The sequence below is a fragment of the Cherax quadricarinatus genome, chromosome 15, assembly GCF_038502225.1.
Source record: "Cherax quadricarinatus isolate ZL_2023a chromosome 15, ASM3850222v1, whole genome shotgun sequence".
Lineage (NCBI taxonomy): Eukaryota > Metazoa > Arthropoda > Malacostraca > Decapoda > Parastacidae > Cherax > Cherax quadricarinatus.
Window position 1 is genome coordinate 40183736 of NC_091306.1, and position 17041 is coordinate 40200776.

General features: G+C 39.3%; 1 protein-coding gene across 2 annotated transcripts in view; it reads left to right on the plus strand.

The window, feature by feature from the left end:
• The first annotated feature begins 811 nt into the window (after window positions 1-811).
• LOC128703316 (peroxisomal Multifunctional enzyme type 2) overlaps window positions 812-17041 on the plus strand; it is a 52847-nt gene continuing 36617 nt past the window's right edge. For both annotated transcript variants that reach the window (XR_008409234.2, XM_053797937.2), the window contains exons 1-4: window positions 812-970; window positions 3468-3605; window positions 9091-9243; window positions 11883-12027. Coding sequence is in view for 1 of the 2 variants with exons in the window: in XM_053797937.2 (XP_053653912.2) it covers window positions 913-970; window positions 3468-3605; window positions 9091-9243; window positions 11883-12027 (494 nt within the window). In the remaining variant the exon portion in view is untranslated. The remainder of the gene's footprint in view (window positions 971-3467; window positions 3606-9090; window positions 9244-11882; window positions 12028-17041) is intronic.

Consider the following 17041-nt stretch of genomic DNA (forward strand, 5'->3'; position numbering starts at 1 on the left):
GATGGGTATGGGGTGACTATCACCCACAAGATGGGTATAGGGTGACTACCGTCCACAGGATGGGTATGGGGTGACTACCACCCACAGGATGGGTATGGGGTGACTACCACCCACAGGATGGGTATGGGGTGACTACCACCCACAGGATGGGTACGGAGTGACTACCGCCCACAGGATGGGTACGGGGTGACTACCACCCACAGGATGGGTATGGGGTGACTACCACCCACAGGATGGGTACGGAGTGACTACCGCCCACAGGATGGGTATGGGGTGACTACCACCCACAGGATGGGTACGGAGTGACTACCGCCCGCAGGATGGGTATGGGGTGACTACCACCCACAGGATGGGTACGGGGTGACTACCGCCCACAGGATGGGTATGGGGCGACTACCACCCACAGGATGGGTACGGGGTGACTACCGCCCACAGGATGGGTATGGGGTGACTACCACCCACAGGATGGGTACGGGGTGACTACCGCCCACAGGATGGGTATGGGGGTTCATAATGAAGATATTAAACTAAAAAGAGTATAAGGGTAATAAACATTACATATATGTATTTAAGGTCATTAAATGTACACTAATAAGTATATAATGATTGTATATGTAAGTAGATTAAATATATTGTACATGATTAAAAAAAATATTTGGGTTAAAGAATAGTAAGTACATAAGAAAAAATTTTGTATATTAGATGATATTAAATTCAAGAAGTCGAATTCAATGGAAATAAGTAATTTTGACTTTTTTTTGTTATTCTATGTGATTTATACATATGTTATTAGGCATGATAAGTTAATTATATCAGTGTGTGGAGGTTGATGTGGCAGCAGTATAGTGGTAGTGCCAGGCAGGTGGAGAGTGCCACCAGCTGGCTCAGTGTTAACATAACCAGCTGTACAACATGTCGTCAACTTTGCGTTTTGATGGAAAAGTGGCCATAATTACAGGCGCCGGGGGTGGTAAGTTAATTATTATATCTACTGGTGTTCTCCTACACCAGTGGTAGATTTGCATTAATAAATGTTAAGAGGTGGTCGTCTTATCTGGTGTGACTTTATAGACTCGCCATGACATCAGCTGATTATAATTACTGTAATAACTCATTGTTTTATATTATTGGTTTATCCCAGGGTAAATCTTCATAATGAACACCCCACGGGGGAGGTGACGTGTTGTGCTCTGGATCCAAGGAATTGGAATTAACCTCCTGTTCCTTGGATCAACCAGAGTACCACAGAAAACAATGTGAAGTTCAGTGATGATAAATTTCAATTACTCCAATATGGAAAACGTGAGGAAATTAAAACTGTATTGAAGTATAAAACATTCCAACTACACAATAGAATGAAAAACTAATGTAAAAACCTGGGAGTGATAATGTCAGGGAATCTTACCTTCAAAAGACCACAATATTGCTTGAAAAATGACAGGATGGATAATGAGAACCTTCAAAACTAGGGATGTCAAGGTCATGATACTATTCAGGTTGTTTGTTCTATCTGGAGTTTATCTGGAGAGAGTTCCGGGGGTCAACGCCCCCGCGGCCCGGTCTGTGACCAGGCCTCCTTAGGTCAGTGTCCCAGGATGCGACCCACACCAGTCGACTAACACCCAGGTACCCATTTTACTGATGGGGAACATAGACAACAGGTGGAAAGAAACACGTCCAATGTTTCTACTCTGGCTGGGAATCGAACCCAGGCCCTCACCGTGTGAAGCGAGAGCGTTAACCACCAGGCCACCAGAGCCCCCAATATTGCTGCACACTAACAGCACCTTTCAAGGCAGGTGAAATTGCTGACCTAGAAAATGTACAGAGAACCTTCACGGCGCGCATAACGGAGATAAAACACCTCAATTACTGGGAACGCTTAAAGTTTCTCAACCTGTACTCCCTAGATTGCAGGAGGGAGAGATACATGATTATATACACTTGGAAAGTCCTAGAGGGATTAGTACCAAACTTTTACGTGAAACTCGCTCGCCGTGTAAGCAGAAGACTCGGCAGATGATGCAACATCCCCCAATGAAAAGCAGGGGTGTCACTAGCACGATGAGAGACAACACAATAAGTGTCAGGGGCCCAAGACTGTTCAACTGCCTCCCAGCATACACAAGGGGAATTACCAATAGACCCCTGGCAGTCTTCAAGAAGACGCTGGACAGGCACCTAAAGTCAGTACCTGACTAGCCAGGCTGTGGTTCGTATGTCGGGTTGCGTGCGGCCAACAGTAATGGCCTGGTTGATCAGACCCTGATTCACCATGAGTCCTGGTCACAGACTGGGCCATGGGGGCATTGGCCCCCAAAACCCTCTCCAGGTATACTCCAGGTAAGTCAACCGTTGTACATTGCATCCTGGGGAAGAAGATTTAAGGACTCCATTGAAAATAAAACTGACAGTTCCTGATAATGCATGGACTCTATTGGGTAATTTTGGGTGGCTAACCTTCTGGGTTTAGAATACAAACAACCCCTGTGAAACATCAATTGTAACAAGTCCCCATTCTGATTTTTTTCCTTGCATGCCCACACTGTGCTCTGGTGGCCTGGTGGTTAACGCTCTCGCTTCACACGGTGAGGGCCTGGGTTCGATTCCCAGCCAGAGTAGAAACATTGGACGTGTTTCTTTCCACCTGTTGTCTATGTTCCCCATCAGTAAAATGGGTACCTGGGTGTTAGTCGACTGGTGTGGGTCGCATCCTGGGACACTGACCTAAGGAGGCCTGGTCACAGACAGGGCCGCGGGGGCGTTGACCCCCGGAACTCTCTCCAGGTAAACTCCAGGTAAACTGTTGTCTATTTGTCAGCCTTGACTTAACTTAGGAGATAATTTCTTGTATATCATGTACCACTACTTTCTGCATCAGTCTTACTGAAGTTCATACACACACTATTGTATTCTTTATCTTGATTGACTGTCTCGAATACCATAATGAAAAAGGTTAGGAAATTTGTAAGGCATGAATGCTTCTTAGTACAACCGTCTTGAGATTCATTGATCAAATTACTGTATATTTTTCAAAGCGGCTTTGAATTTTATCTGCAGTTATTGATTCTGTTAATTTTCTCTTCAACTGAGGTTAGGCTGTTGCCCTAGGTTTCAAATTAGAGACCAATCTCGTGCCTTGTAGATGGGTATAACATTTGCCCTTTTCCACTACATTTTAAGAGTACAAAAATTCCATAAGGTTTTCAAAAACAAATTGGGTGCTGTATAGTACTTTTTATTAGCAAGTAAGTATAAAATAAGGCTGTGGGTTTTGGGGAGTTGTTTGATACAAATATGTATTAGAAAATTTTAACACTTAGCAGTAAATAATTAAGATGGAGTATCATTGCTATAGCTCTCTTGCTGTCAGTACAGATGTGTAATAACATATGGTTAAAAATCTTTTAGTTGCAGTGTATGAGTATTTTTTTTTATTTTTAAGTATAATGTTTGATTTTTTTCAGGCCTGGGTCGGTCATATGCCCTACTGTTTGGATCTCGTGGTGCAAAAGTGGTTGTGAATGATTTGGGTGGTGACACGAAAGGAGAAGGCAAGAGTTCCCGTGCTGCAGATAAGGTTGTGGAAGAGATTCAAAATGCAGGTTTGTATTATAATCTTTGTTTTCTAGTGTTTATTTTGTTTGGAAAATATTTTAGTATAGCATCTTCTTTCACCATATATCTCCTATTTCTGTATGTTCTGTATAAAGAATTTAGCTTTACCATTGTAACCAGTTAAGTTCTCTATGTGTATCTAAGAAATAAAGGTTTTCAGTTTCAATCAAGATGTTATAGCATGTTTTAAGACTTACTATGTAAGAACTCATCAGAGAAATATACAGTCCAGATAAGCAGATATATAAATTCAAATTTTTTACTTCAAATCATTATATAAAATTTAAAATCATTGGAAAACCCATGCGATGTACAGCATTTTGGGCAAACTTGGACTACAGCAATTAAGACTACAGTACATCCAGTATAATTTTTATGTGTCTAGTACAAAGAATTAATAGGAAGTTAAAAAAAAATAGTTAAGAGCCAAGTTACAAGATTATTCCTTAAACAAATTGCAATTGACTAGTTTTAACAGGTTGATTGATACTAGTTTATGAAACTGCAATGCTATATCAATTTGAATTAAAGTAATAACTGTTTAACATTGTAGAATTGTTGCAGTAGACATGGATATAAGAAATTAGATAGAATGAAGATTGAGTGTAAAACTCTCACTACAACAGTAATGTCTGAGTGAAGGCATCGTAAAGATATGTTACAGTATATGGTAGAAAAATGAAAAAAAAATCAAGTACAGGACGATGAGTAATGGATGAAAACTCATCAAGCTGGCTTCAAGATATGTTTGACATAGTATATTGCTATCATGAACCACATTTAGGTAAGGAGGTGTATTTTGACAATAGTTCCAAAGAGGTTGGCAGACAGGGAACCTTTGAAATCTCCTCAAAGAGAGTTGTAAATTTTGGGACCTTTTATGCATGCTGGCATTTTACTCAAGCTGATCGAAACATGGGAGACATAAAAGAGGTACAGTGGAACCCCGAATTTCGGCCGTAATCCATTCCATGAGCTAGGCCTAAACTCAAAACGGCTGAAAGTCGAAGCAATATTTCTCATAAGAAATAATGTAATTACAGTTAATCCTTTCCAGACCCACAAAAATATTCACAGTGGTTGAGGCAGTGGTTGAGGCAGTGGTTGAGGCAGTGGTTGAGGCAGTGGTTGAGGCAGTGGTTGAGGCAGTGGTTGAGGCAGTGGTTGAGGCAGTGGTTGAGGCAGTGGTTGAGGCAGTGGTTGAGGCAGTGGTTGAGGCAGTGGTTGAGGCAGTGGTGGAGGCAGTGGTTGAGGCAATGGTTGAGGCAGTGGTGGAGGCAGTGGCTGAGACAGTGGTTGAGGCAGTGGTGGAGGCAGTTGTTCTTTAAAAAATAAAGAATAACTGCAATTTAACATACATATAGTGCTTAAAACATACATATAGTATTAAATGAGTAATACAGTACATAAATAAACATTTAAAATCACATTTACCTACCTTTATTGAAGACTATTGTTGGCATCTGAAAGATAGGGAAGAGGAGAGAGGGAGGATTTATTATTGCCTCCACCACTGCCTCCACCACTGCCTCCACCACTGCCTCCACCATTGCCTCCACCACTGCCTCAACCACTGTCTCAGCCATTGCCTCAGCCACTGCCTCCACCACTGCCTCAACCACTACCTCAACCACTGCCTCCACCACTGCCTCAACCACTGCCTCAACCACTGCCTTAATCACTGCCTCTACAAAGTTTCTTTGGGCCCATGGTGGCTTATTTCACAGTCACAGTCAGTAAACAAGCACTAAACACAATGAATTTATTGTGAAGTGTTTGGATGCTCGTGCAGGGTAATATTCGCTCAAGGATAAACAAAGCTAGACTGGTCGTGATGCCTGCGCAGGGAGGCGAGCAGGTGCGGGCAGGCGGACAGGTCTGGTACGTTGGCCAAAACACGGGACAACAGCCGAAACTCGGGACAAAATTTAGCCGAAAAAAGCGGCCGAAACTCGAAGCGGCTGATACTCAGGGTGGCTGATACTCGAGGTGGCCGAAACTCGGGGTTCCACTCTATTTGTTTCTTTTATTATGTCTAAGTTTTGTTGCAGCTCTCCAGAAAGAGTTTCAAAGCTGGGTTTATATTCGTATTTATTGTCCTGTATATTCTTTCAACGCACCAGCCATATCCCACTGAGGCAGGGTGGCCCAAAAAGAAAAACAAACATTTCTCTTTTTAACTTTAGTGATGTATACAGGAGAAGGGGTTACTAGCTCATTACTCCAGGCATGTTAGTTGCCTCTTATGACTTGGAGATAAGAGGAAATAAACAAGAACTAGTAAGAAAATAAAAGAAAACCCACAGGGGTGTGTATATATACTGTATATGCTTGTACGTGCATGTGTAGTGTGACCTAAGTGTAAGTAGAAGTAGCAAGGCGTACCTGAAATCTTGCATGTTTCTGAGATGGAAAAAAAAACACCACCAATCCTACCATCATATAAAACAATTAAAGGCTTTCGTTTTACACTCACTTGGCAGGACGGTAGTACCTCCCTCGGCAGTTGCCGTCTACCAACCTACTACCTAGGTGTCCTGTATATACATTACAGTATATATTTAGTATATCTGTATATCAGTATATTAGTATATCAGTATATATTTAGTATATCCACCCTGCCTCGGTGGGAGACGGCCGACTTGTTGAAAAAAAAAAAATCATTAAAAAATGCTTTGTAACCTATTGAGAAATTATATGTATCCTTGAAGGTTTTATTTGTTTGACATACAGATATGCACCACTTTTGAAATGTGTACTTATACTGTACTGCTGCATGAAACTTGTATAGTGGTTGTTTGTATATTAAGGGTGAGTGTTTGTGGAAACAGATTACTGACCTCTATGTTACTACTGCAAGAGTTATTTTGGTTTATTGCAACATATGAACACAAGCAATTTTTTGCTTCTTCTGACCTATTTTTATACCTGTGGTTCTAGAAATCAGTCAGCATAACAGATACACTTCCTGGAGTTTGAAATGCTTTTTAAAGCACGAAGTTACTTTCAGGTTGAAGTGGCACTGTACAACAGGCCATGCCTAAAACAGTGTTGACTGCTCAGTTGGTCTTCAAGCTTGTCAACTTCTCAAAGCATCATTAAAAGGCTGCTTGTCACTTGTTCACCACTGGTCAAGAATACTTTAATCCCTAAAATATTGGTTAAAGTATACTTTTGATTAATCCCTTAAATATTGGTTAAAGTATACCTTTGGTATATATACACTGAGAGAGAGATCTCTGGATGTATGTATATATTGTTAATTACCATTATATGGTTTGTGTTTTAAAGGTTAGTATTTCCTTTTTGTTTTTGTGAAATGCTTTTTTTTTTTAACACATCGGTCGTTTCCCACCAAGGCAGGGTGACCCGGAAAAGAAGAAACACTTTCATCATCATTCACTCCATCACTGTCTTGCTAGAGGCATGCCTACACTACAGTTTAAAACTGCAACTTATCAACACCCCTCCTTCAGAGTGCAGGCACTGTACTTCCCACCTCGACGACTCATGTCAGGCTTGCAAATTTTCCTGGATCCCTTCTTAAATGTTACCTTGCTCACACTCCAACAGCACATCAAGTCCTAAAAACTACTTGTCTTCACTCACTTCTATCTAACATGCTCACGCATGCTTGCTGGAAGTTCAAATCCCTCGCACACAAAACCTCCTTTACCCCCCTCCCTGCAACCTTTCCTAGGCCAACCCCTACCCTGCCTTCCCTCCACTACAAATTTACAATGTACACTCTTGAAGTCATTCTATTTCATTATATCTTCTCTACATGTCCAAACCATCTCAGTAACCCCTCCTCAGCCCTCTGGATAGTAGTTTTGGTAATCCTGCACCTCCTCCTAATCTCCAAACTAAAAATTCTCTGCATTATATTCACATTACACATTGCCCTCAGACATGACATCTCCACCGCCTCCAGCCTTCTCCTTGTTGCAACATTCACCGCCCATGCCTCACACCCATATAAGAGTGTTGGTATAACTATACTCTCATACATTCCTCTTTTTGCTTTCATGGATAAAGTTTTTTGTTTCCACAGACTCCTCAGTGCACCACTCACCTTTTTCCCCTCATCAATTCTATGATTCACCTCATCTTTCATAGACGCATTTGTTGGCATGTCCACTCCCAAATATCTGAAAACATTCACCTCCTCCATACTCTCTCCCTCCAATCTGATATTCAATCTTTCATTACCTAATTTTTTTGTTTGTTATCCTTATCACCTTACTCTTTCCTATATTCACTTTTAATTTCCTTCTTTTACATACCCTACCAAACTCATCAACCAACCTCTGCAACTTCTCTTCAGAATCTCCCAAAAGCACAGTGTCATCAACAAAGAGCAACAGTGATAACTCTCACTTTGTGATAAATCTGCATACTGTTCACCTATATGTTTCACTCTCAACACTTAGTCTGCACACCCCTACCCTTTCTAAAGCCTCAATGTTCTGTCATTGTCTTAATTCTTTCAGTAATAACTCTGCCATTCACTTTACCAGGTATACTCAACAGGCTTATTTCCCTATAATTCTTACACTCTCTTTTGTCCCCTTTGCCATTATACAACAGAACTATTCATGCTCTTCGCCAATCCCTAGGTACCTTACCCTCTTCCATACTTTTATTAAATAAAAACACCATTTGTGAAATGCATATACAGTAATTATGTTAATTGCTCTAGGAATAATTTGCTAATTTCAGACATTTTTTTGCCCTAACTTAAAATTTGAGCAATTTTATGTCTGTCCCCTCAGAAGGATCTGGTGCCATATGCATATGATTACATTTAGTGATTTTCATTTTTGTTACATGTTCAGTCAGTGTGATAAATAAAAATGACACTAAAAATACTTAGGTAAGTTAAAGAAATTTGGTGTGGAGTAAACCCATTAATTGAGTCCTGGAGATGGGAAGTACAGTGCCTGCACTCTGAAGGAGGGGTGTTAATGTTGCAGTTTAAAAACTGTAGTGTAAAGCACCCTTCTGGCAAGACAGTGATGGAGTGAATGATGGTGAAAGTTTTTCTTTTTCGGGCCACCCTGCCTTGGTGGGAATCGGCCAGTGTGTTAATAAAAAATTTATGTGATTTAGATACAATTCAATACTGGTAGTTAATGAAATGAATCATGTGTCAGTGCTTCCTGTTACATATTATTTACTCATAGAAATGCAGTCTTGTGAATGTAAATACTATTATTCTTGTACTTTATGTATTATTCCATTTGAATTGTGATTGTCACTCATTCAATAGCTGCCTTGCCAAAAAGTAAATGATGGTGAATGTGCTTCTTCTTTGTGTTGTCTTACCACACTTGGCAAACAGCTGAAGTGGTTAAACAAAGAAAGTTGAATGACCTAAATTACCTCTCCATAAATTGTAGAACTTGAACGTTAAATGCGAAAATTCCCTGCAATATGTTTTTTATATGTTAATTGTGTGTTTGTTAACAGGAGGGATTGCTGTAGCCAACTATAATTCAGTGGAAGATGGAGAAAAAATTGTTCAAACAGCACTTGATAATTTTGGCCGTGTGGACATATTGGTGAACAATGCTGGTATCTTGAGAGACAGATCTTTTGCTCGCATATCTGACACCGATTGGGGTAAGAACTTGCAAGTTGTAGCTTTAACACTTCTATCACATAAGCTTTGGGATTTAGTGAGTAATGGTCATGTTTCAAATATAAAATTTTTGTAGGACTTTGGTGAATTATGTTTCATATTTAATGTGTTTATAATTTTGCCAGATTAACCAGGATGGGATGATTATGTTGGGCTGTGGGCTGCTGGTTGATCAGAAGGTCATCAGGAAAGTCAGGCTTTGAGCTGGTCTGTGAGGCTAGGAAAACCCTTTGAAGTTGCTCCCTGGATAAGTACATAACTTGAGACCAAGAAATTGCAATTTTGAGTTTTGTCAGATTTTAGAGACTTGAAGTGTCTGTGGGAACAGAAAGCTAGTGCAACATTGCATACCATTATCAGTATATTGCTGCATTTACTTGATATTGGTTTTGTGTTATGATACTTAACAATTTATTTAAAAATTGTGTACAAATATAATGAATGGGTGGGAATGTTGCAGTACAGAAGGTCACTTAAATTGTTATTTCTATGCATTGACTGATTGATGGTGAATGTGTTGCCTTGTTTGGGTTACCTTACATTGCAGTGAGAAAGTTACAGATGTAGAAAATTAATTATGAAATAATTGTAAGATGCATTTAATTTGTTGAGGTTCACATGTAACAGGCCAGCAGTAGTGTAACCAGGTGTAAGGTGACTTCATGTCCCATGTGGTAACAACTGAGATATGAAGTGGCCCGACACTTTGATGAGTAAGACACATGAAACAGTCGAGTACAGAGGACGCAGCAGAAGTAGTAAATGTGTGAAGATATGTAATGAAATCAATCCATTACCCTCAAAGACATAGTTTTGAGATGTCAGTCCCTCAGCAACCTCTCCTCAGCCCTCTGAATTGTACCTTGGGTAACCCCCACTCCAACTTCTAATTTCTATGCCCCAAATTCTCTGCATAATGTTAACACCACATTGCTCTCATGCTTGTCATCTCCACAACCTTTAGCGTCCCTCTCCTTGCAGTGTTTAAAACCCATACCTCATGCCCACATAAAAAGATATGTACTGCTACATGCTGTTATACTACCCTTTTTGACTTATTAGAATAAATTCTTTCTACAAATGCCTTGACACATCACCTACCTTTTTCCCCATCATCTATTCTATGGTTTACCTTCTTCATAAACTCATCTGTTGATGTATCCTTTCCTAAATATCTAAATAATTCAGATTCCTCCATAATCCTTTCTTCCATTTTGATTTCAAGTCCTTCATTGCCTAGGCTTTTTGTTACTGAATAATAGCATAAATTTTAAATTGCTGTCATTAATTTGATTTTGTTAATCCCTTTGAGGGTCGACAGGCCCTCTCCGAAACTTGTTCTCAGGGTCGGCCAAATTTCAAAAAAAAAATAAATTTTTTCTTATGAAAAGATAGAGAATCTTTTCCCGATCATAATGACACCAAAAGTATGAAATTTGATGGAAAACTTATGGAATTATGCTCTCGCGAAGTTAGCGGTCTAGATGATGTTTATGCATCGGCGATTTTGCCCACTTTGAGCCCTATTTTCGGCCAATTCCAATGTACTAGTCGACAAAAATCATAACTATTTCGCTAGAACTCCATTTTTTTCTATCGAATGAGTACAAGAAACTACCCATTTACCAATTTCAACTATCCAATAAAGTGGTCAGAATTTAGCAATTTTGCCAATTTCACACAAATTTCAAAAGATGCCAATTTCCAAAAAGGGTCCAGAATAAACAAGAAAGACATTCCTGGCACTAAAATAACAAGTTCTCTGTTCGTTAGTCACATCCCCAGGCCCCTCTTATATTTCTTTGGCTTTCCACTTTGAATTTTTATTATTACAAAAAATAGAAGATTTACTGTTATGCAGACTGCTGCATTAGTGTAGAAATGATATAAATAATATCATCATACTTGTGAAAGAATATTAGACTCACCAGTTGACGTGTAATGGACGCTTGGCATGATTTGTTTACTTTTGAACTTTGATAAAAATCGAACATTTCTGCTATTTTGCACTCAATTTCAAGGTACTTTTCATTGTAAAACCAGTCAAAATCATCTCAATTTTTGTAATATGTCTTCCATTCTATAAAATGAGACCAAGAAAAGTAGAATACAACAATAATTACCATACGATAATACAGTGCAAAGTCGCTGTTTTATTCCAAAAACACAGTAAAAGTTATTTTTTTCTCATTACGCACTGTATGCTGCAGGATTTTTTTTTATACTGCGCACACTGACCACATACCCATTCTTTCATGTGTAGGCCTACCAGCTTTCTCTCACCGGATTTGAGGGCACTAGAATTTAGGCGTACTAGTACGTCAAAAACCCTGGGTCGTAAGCCGTACTAGTACGGCCGAAACCCTCAAAGGGTTAATATCTAATTAGATGCATGATTAATTCTCAGAAATAATTTAGAAAGATAATCTGTGTTAAGGGTGAGCTTGTTGGTTATCCTAGGGTAATTTCTCTTTTTTAGTTCATCATTACATGTTTTATTTGGTACCAGAGGGTTGGAGTTTGATAAGACAAATGGAAGTAATATCAACAAGCAAGAAACGTTTAAGATATTTGATGGCATTTTGGATATTAATTAGTTCTTTTTTTCTGATCACTTTAGATTTGGTTCAGCGTGTACACTTGCGAGGTGCATTCATGGTCACACGGGCTGCTTTTCCAATCATGAAGAAGCAGAAGTATGGTCGAATCATCATGACCTCCTCAACATCCGGAGTCTATGGAAACTTTGGCCAGGCTAACTATAGGTATTAGTGCTCAGACTTCACACATTTTATTGGTAATTACCCAAGTCATAAATGACTGCTATTAATAAAAATCCTGTGATGCATTAACCTTATTATAAGCCAGGCAAAGTGTAGGTCATCTTCTTTCAACAAACCAGCAGTATCCCACCAAGCAAAGTGTAGGTAACTTATAAAAATGGCGTAAGAAATACACACAAAATAGTCTAGAGATGTTCAACAAAATGATTCCTGAAATTTAAAAGTGTGACTTGCAAAGAATGGCAGGTCCTTGAAAATGTTCACCCATCAGTAAAATGGGAACCAGGGTGTTAGTTGACTTGTGTGGGTCGCATCCTGGGACAAAACTGACCTAATTTGCCTGAAATGCTCTTCATAACAAGTGGCTTTCTTTATAGTAGTATGTCATTGATGTCAGCTAGGCCTGTATACCTTGTACATGTACAGTAGGGTCCCGTTTTACAGCATTTCGCCTTGCGGCATTCCACCAATACGAGGATTTCAAATTGTGACCAAAACTCGTTATATGGCTCCCTGTCTTTCTAATACAGTGTGCCCCACCCAGTTTGTTTACATTCTCCGTGAGCACATCTCTCTATTATGTATGGAAACTTTCCAAAATTTCAAGTGTTTTAAAGTTACAGCATATTTTTTATGTACTCTGATAATTATACTTATGCGTACATGTACCTAAATATACTTACACACTGTGCTGGCATGCAGGTACACATTAAAGGATCCCAATGGAAATAAGTCACTCTGTCTGACTTTTTTGGGTTATCCCAGGTTCTCTACACATATGCTGCTATGTATGATAATCTATGTAACTGTATTTGTGTATACCTGAATAAACTTACTTACTTACTAAAATCACTAAGAGTGTTTCTCTAGTCTTAACACCATAGTAATAATACTAATACATAATAATGATCGCTCTTGTGCACATTAAGTGTCTTATTTTATGTTAATATGAACATTTTCATTAATCCATTTATAATATTTTCTTTAAAATCGTATAAGAAACACATTACATGTCATATAAACATGCTATGTTTATATGCTCTGGAAGTGTCGCAGCCGGGCAGAGGGAGAACATTATGTTTTCTCTGGTCCAACACCAGAGAAAATGTGTATGAATCTGCATTTGGCCCAGTCACTCCCCTTCACATTCCACTTTTGTTTATAATTCTTGGCATGAATTATCATCATTACTTCTCATTATGTTTCTGGTGGCATCTAATGGTAGTTGTTAGAAACGATTAAACTTAGTGAATAAGGCACGTCGATGGTAATCATATGGCTCTGGGCTGCATTAAATATTGTACTATAGCTATGTACCCCAGGCATGCTACATCTACCGGCTACCTACACCTGACTTCCTACAAATAAATACTACTCGCCTCTCATCCTACATTAAGACTACACACATTTTAAAGTAAATAATGAGTGTATTGTATGTGTATTTTATCTCCTGGGCTACTTTAAATATCGTATATTAAATTTGGGACAGGGAGCCAGGGCTACCTACATCTGACTACCTACAAATAAGTACTGTACTACTCACCTCTCGCCCTACATTAAGACTACAAATATTTTAAGGTAAGTAATGAATGTACTGTGTATTTATTTTACTTTGTGCTTTTTAATGCCTAGTTCTATTACTAACTTAATATAAGGTAGTGTAAACTTGTTGTCTGGCATTTATATGCATTTATAAGTGGAAAAAATGGCGTTCTGCTTTCCAGTGATGTCTGCTTTCCAGCGATGTCTGCTTTCCGGCAATAGCCTGAAACTTAACGTACCATATAAGTGGGGCCCAGCTGTACTTGTAAAAATAAAGATATTACAGTGGACCCCCGCATAACGATTACCTCCGAATGTGACCAATTATGTAAGTGTATTTATGTAAGTGCGTTTGTACGTGTATGTTTGGGGGTCTGAAATGGACTAATCTACTTCACAATATTTCTTATGGGAACAAATTCGGTCAGTATTGGCACCTGAACATACTTCTGGAGTGAAAAAATATCGTTAACCGGGGGTCCACTGTATTATTATTATTATTATTTTTTATTTATTTATTTTTTCAATAAACCGGCCGTATCCCACCAAGGCAGGGTGGCCAAAAAGAAAAACGAAAGTTTCTCTTTTTAAATTTAGTAATTTATACAGGAGAAGGGGTTACTAACCCCTTGCTCCCGGCATTTTAGTCGCCTCTTACAACACGCATGGCTTACGGAGGAAGAATTCTGTTCCACTTCCCCATGGAGATAAGAGGAAATAAACAAGAACAAGAACTAGAAAGAAAAAGCAGAAAACCCAGAGGGGTGTGTACATATATGCTTGTACATGTATGTGTAGTGTGACCTAAGTGTAAGTAGAAATAGCAAGACGTACCTGAAATCTTGCATGTTTATGAGACAGACAAAAGACACTAGCAATCCTACCATCATGTAAAACAATTACAGGCTTTCGCTTTACACTCACTTGGCAGGACGGTAGTACCTCCCTGGGTGGTCGCTGTCTAACCTACTACCTACTATTATTATTATTATTATTATTATTATTATTATTATTATTATTATTATTATTCTTTCTTTCTTCTTTCAACACACCGGCCGTATCCCACCGAGGCGGGGTGGCCCAAAAGGAAAAATGAAAGTTTCTCCTTTTACATTTAGTAATATATACAGGAGAAGGGGTTACTAGCTCCTTGCTCCCGGCATTTTAGTCGCCTCTTACAACACGCATGGCTTACGGAGGAAGAATTCTGTTCCACTTCCCCATGGAGGATTATTATTATTATTATTATTATTATTGTTATTATTATTATAAGAATATAGAGCTTTAGAGATGTGATAACACATGAAAATTTGTGTAAGGATATGGTGGCCTGGTGGCAAAAGTTCTTACTTCACACGGTGAATGTCCATGTTCGATTCCCAGCAAGGGTAGAAACATTTGATGTGTTTCCTTACACCAGTTGTCTATGTTCTCCATCAGTAAAATAGGTACCTGGGTATTAGTGAACTAGTGTGGGTCGCATCCTGGGACAAAGTTGAACTAATTTGCCTGGAATGCTCCGCATAACAAGCGGCTTTCTATATAGTAATATGTCATTGATATCAACTAGGCCTGTATACTTTACACATGTACTTGTAGAAATAAAGATACTGTATTATTATTAAAAGTTAGAGAGGGGTGAGTTTTGGAACAAGAAGCAAAATGGACAAAAGAAACACTTGTAAATTAAATTAAGAAAGAGATGCAGAAAAGACTATACAAAATACTTTAGTGAACAACTTTTCAAATACAGTAGTACACTGATTGTCATAAACTGTACCATCAGGTATATTACTGTGCATGTAATACTTAACAGTACAACAATATATATACACAATGCAGAAGGAAAACTGGCACACCAGAACAAGCCCCTAAATACTCTTAACATCAGATTGGACAAAACACAGCTTGCTGAAAGTAGAGATCAAACTTGCTTGCACATCATTAGTAAACAGCACACAATAGTATTTAAGTACATAGACAAAAAACAGTCTTTCTGGGGACAAACAGTGGTGTCCTCCATAAATGGTACTAAAATCCCAAAATTACCAAGACTCGCAAAGGTGAGTGGAGGAGGAGGAACATGGAAGCGTATGCTGTGTTCCTACTATAGCTGGTCAGAGAGAGAGAGAAAGAGAGAGAGATGGAGATGCCAGCAGGTAGCTGAGTGCTCGCTCACCACTGAGGCTTGACAAAACTCCCAGTATGCATCTGAACTGCTGAACGACCATTAACCTACAGCAGATCGGCAGACAGTCAGTAGAACTGATTTTGCTGGTATGGAAGCTGTTAAGTTATAGAACACATCCTACCTAATGTGAATACTAAAGATATGAGAATATAAATGGATTAGTACTTTAATGAACAATATTTCCATTTTAGCTATTGACAAAAATGAATACTATATATCGACATAATATTAAAAATACACAATGTACATATAATTAAATGCTGTGCTGTTTGTACCATATTGAATGGCATCAAACTTAAGATTCCATGAGCTTTGCTCAGTGCCTGTAACTGTATTCTGAGGTACATCCAGGTTCATGGGTCCTGATAAACCCTTGATAATACTGGAATCTGAGCTGTGGGGAGGAGGCCACATATATGGAACTTTTACATTCAAATCTGATACCCCCTCAAATGCAGGTTCCACTTTTGAGAGATTTTCTGGAACACATTAAACTGGAAGTTGTATTTGAAGGCTTGAGCCTGTACAATACAGTACACTGTACTGTATATAGGTACATAATTTACAAACAGTGCACTGTACTATACAGGCTCAAGCCTTCAAATTCAACTTTTAGTTTGAAGAGTTCAAGAGAATCTCTCAAAAATGGGATGTGAAATTTAGGAGTCTCAGATTCTTATGTAAGGGGCCCCCAAAGCTCAGATCCCAGTGTTATGTGGGCTTTTTAGGGCTGTTGAGTCTGGATGAACCTCACAGCTGGGACTCAGGAGTTTGTAACTGAAAAGAGGATATGGTATGTACATGATTGTAGGTAATTACATCTTCATATACACACTTGCTTAAAATAATATTAATCAAAATTAATGAGATGGATATTTTGTGGTTGTTGTTGTAGATTTGTCTGTCCTGGGCCTTTTCCAAGAGGTGACCAGCCTTGGCTCCTGTCCTGGGAGTGTCTCAGACCAATGTCTGCCGTGGGGGGAGGTACAAGTACCTTCTCATCATCTGGGACCAGCTGTCCCCAGGCCTAGCCCCATTCCCCACCCCCACAGGGCTCAGAAGGAGAAGCTAGGTACCTTGGGCTACCACAAACCCCGCCCACACTGGGCTTGAAGGGTGTGGCAGCTGCATAGCAGCAGACAATATCAGGAGGTGCAAAGGCAGCAACCATTATAGGATCCTTTTGGAGCCATACTCCCAGCTTTGGGTCAAAGCCTGAGCTCTGGGGAAGCTTAAGAACGTGTCTCGGTGTGTGTAGCTGCT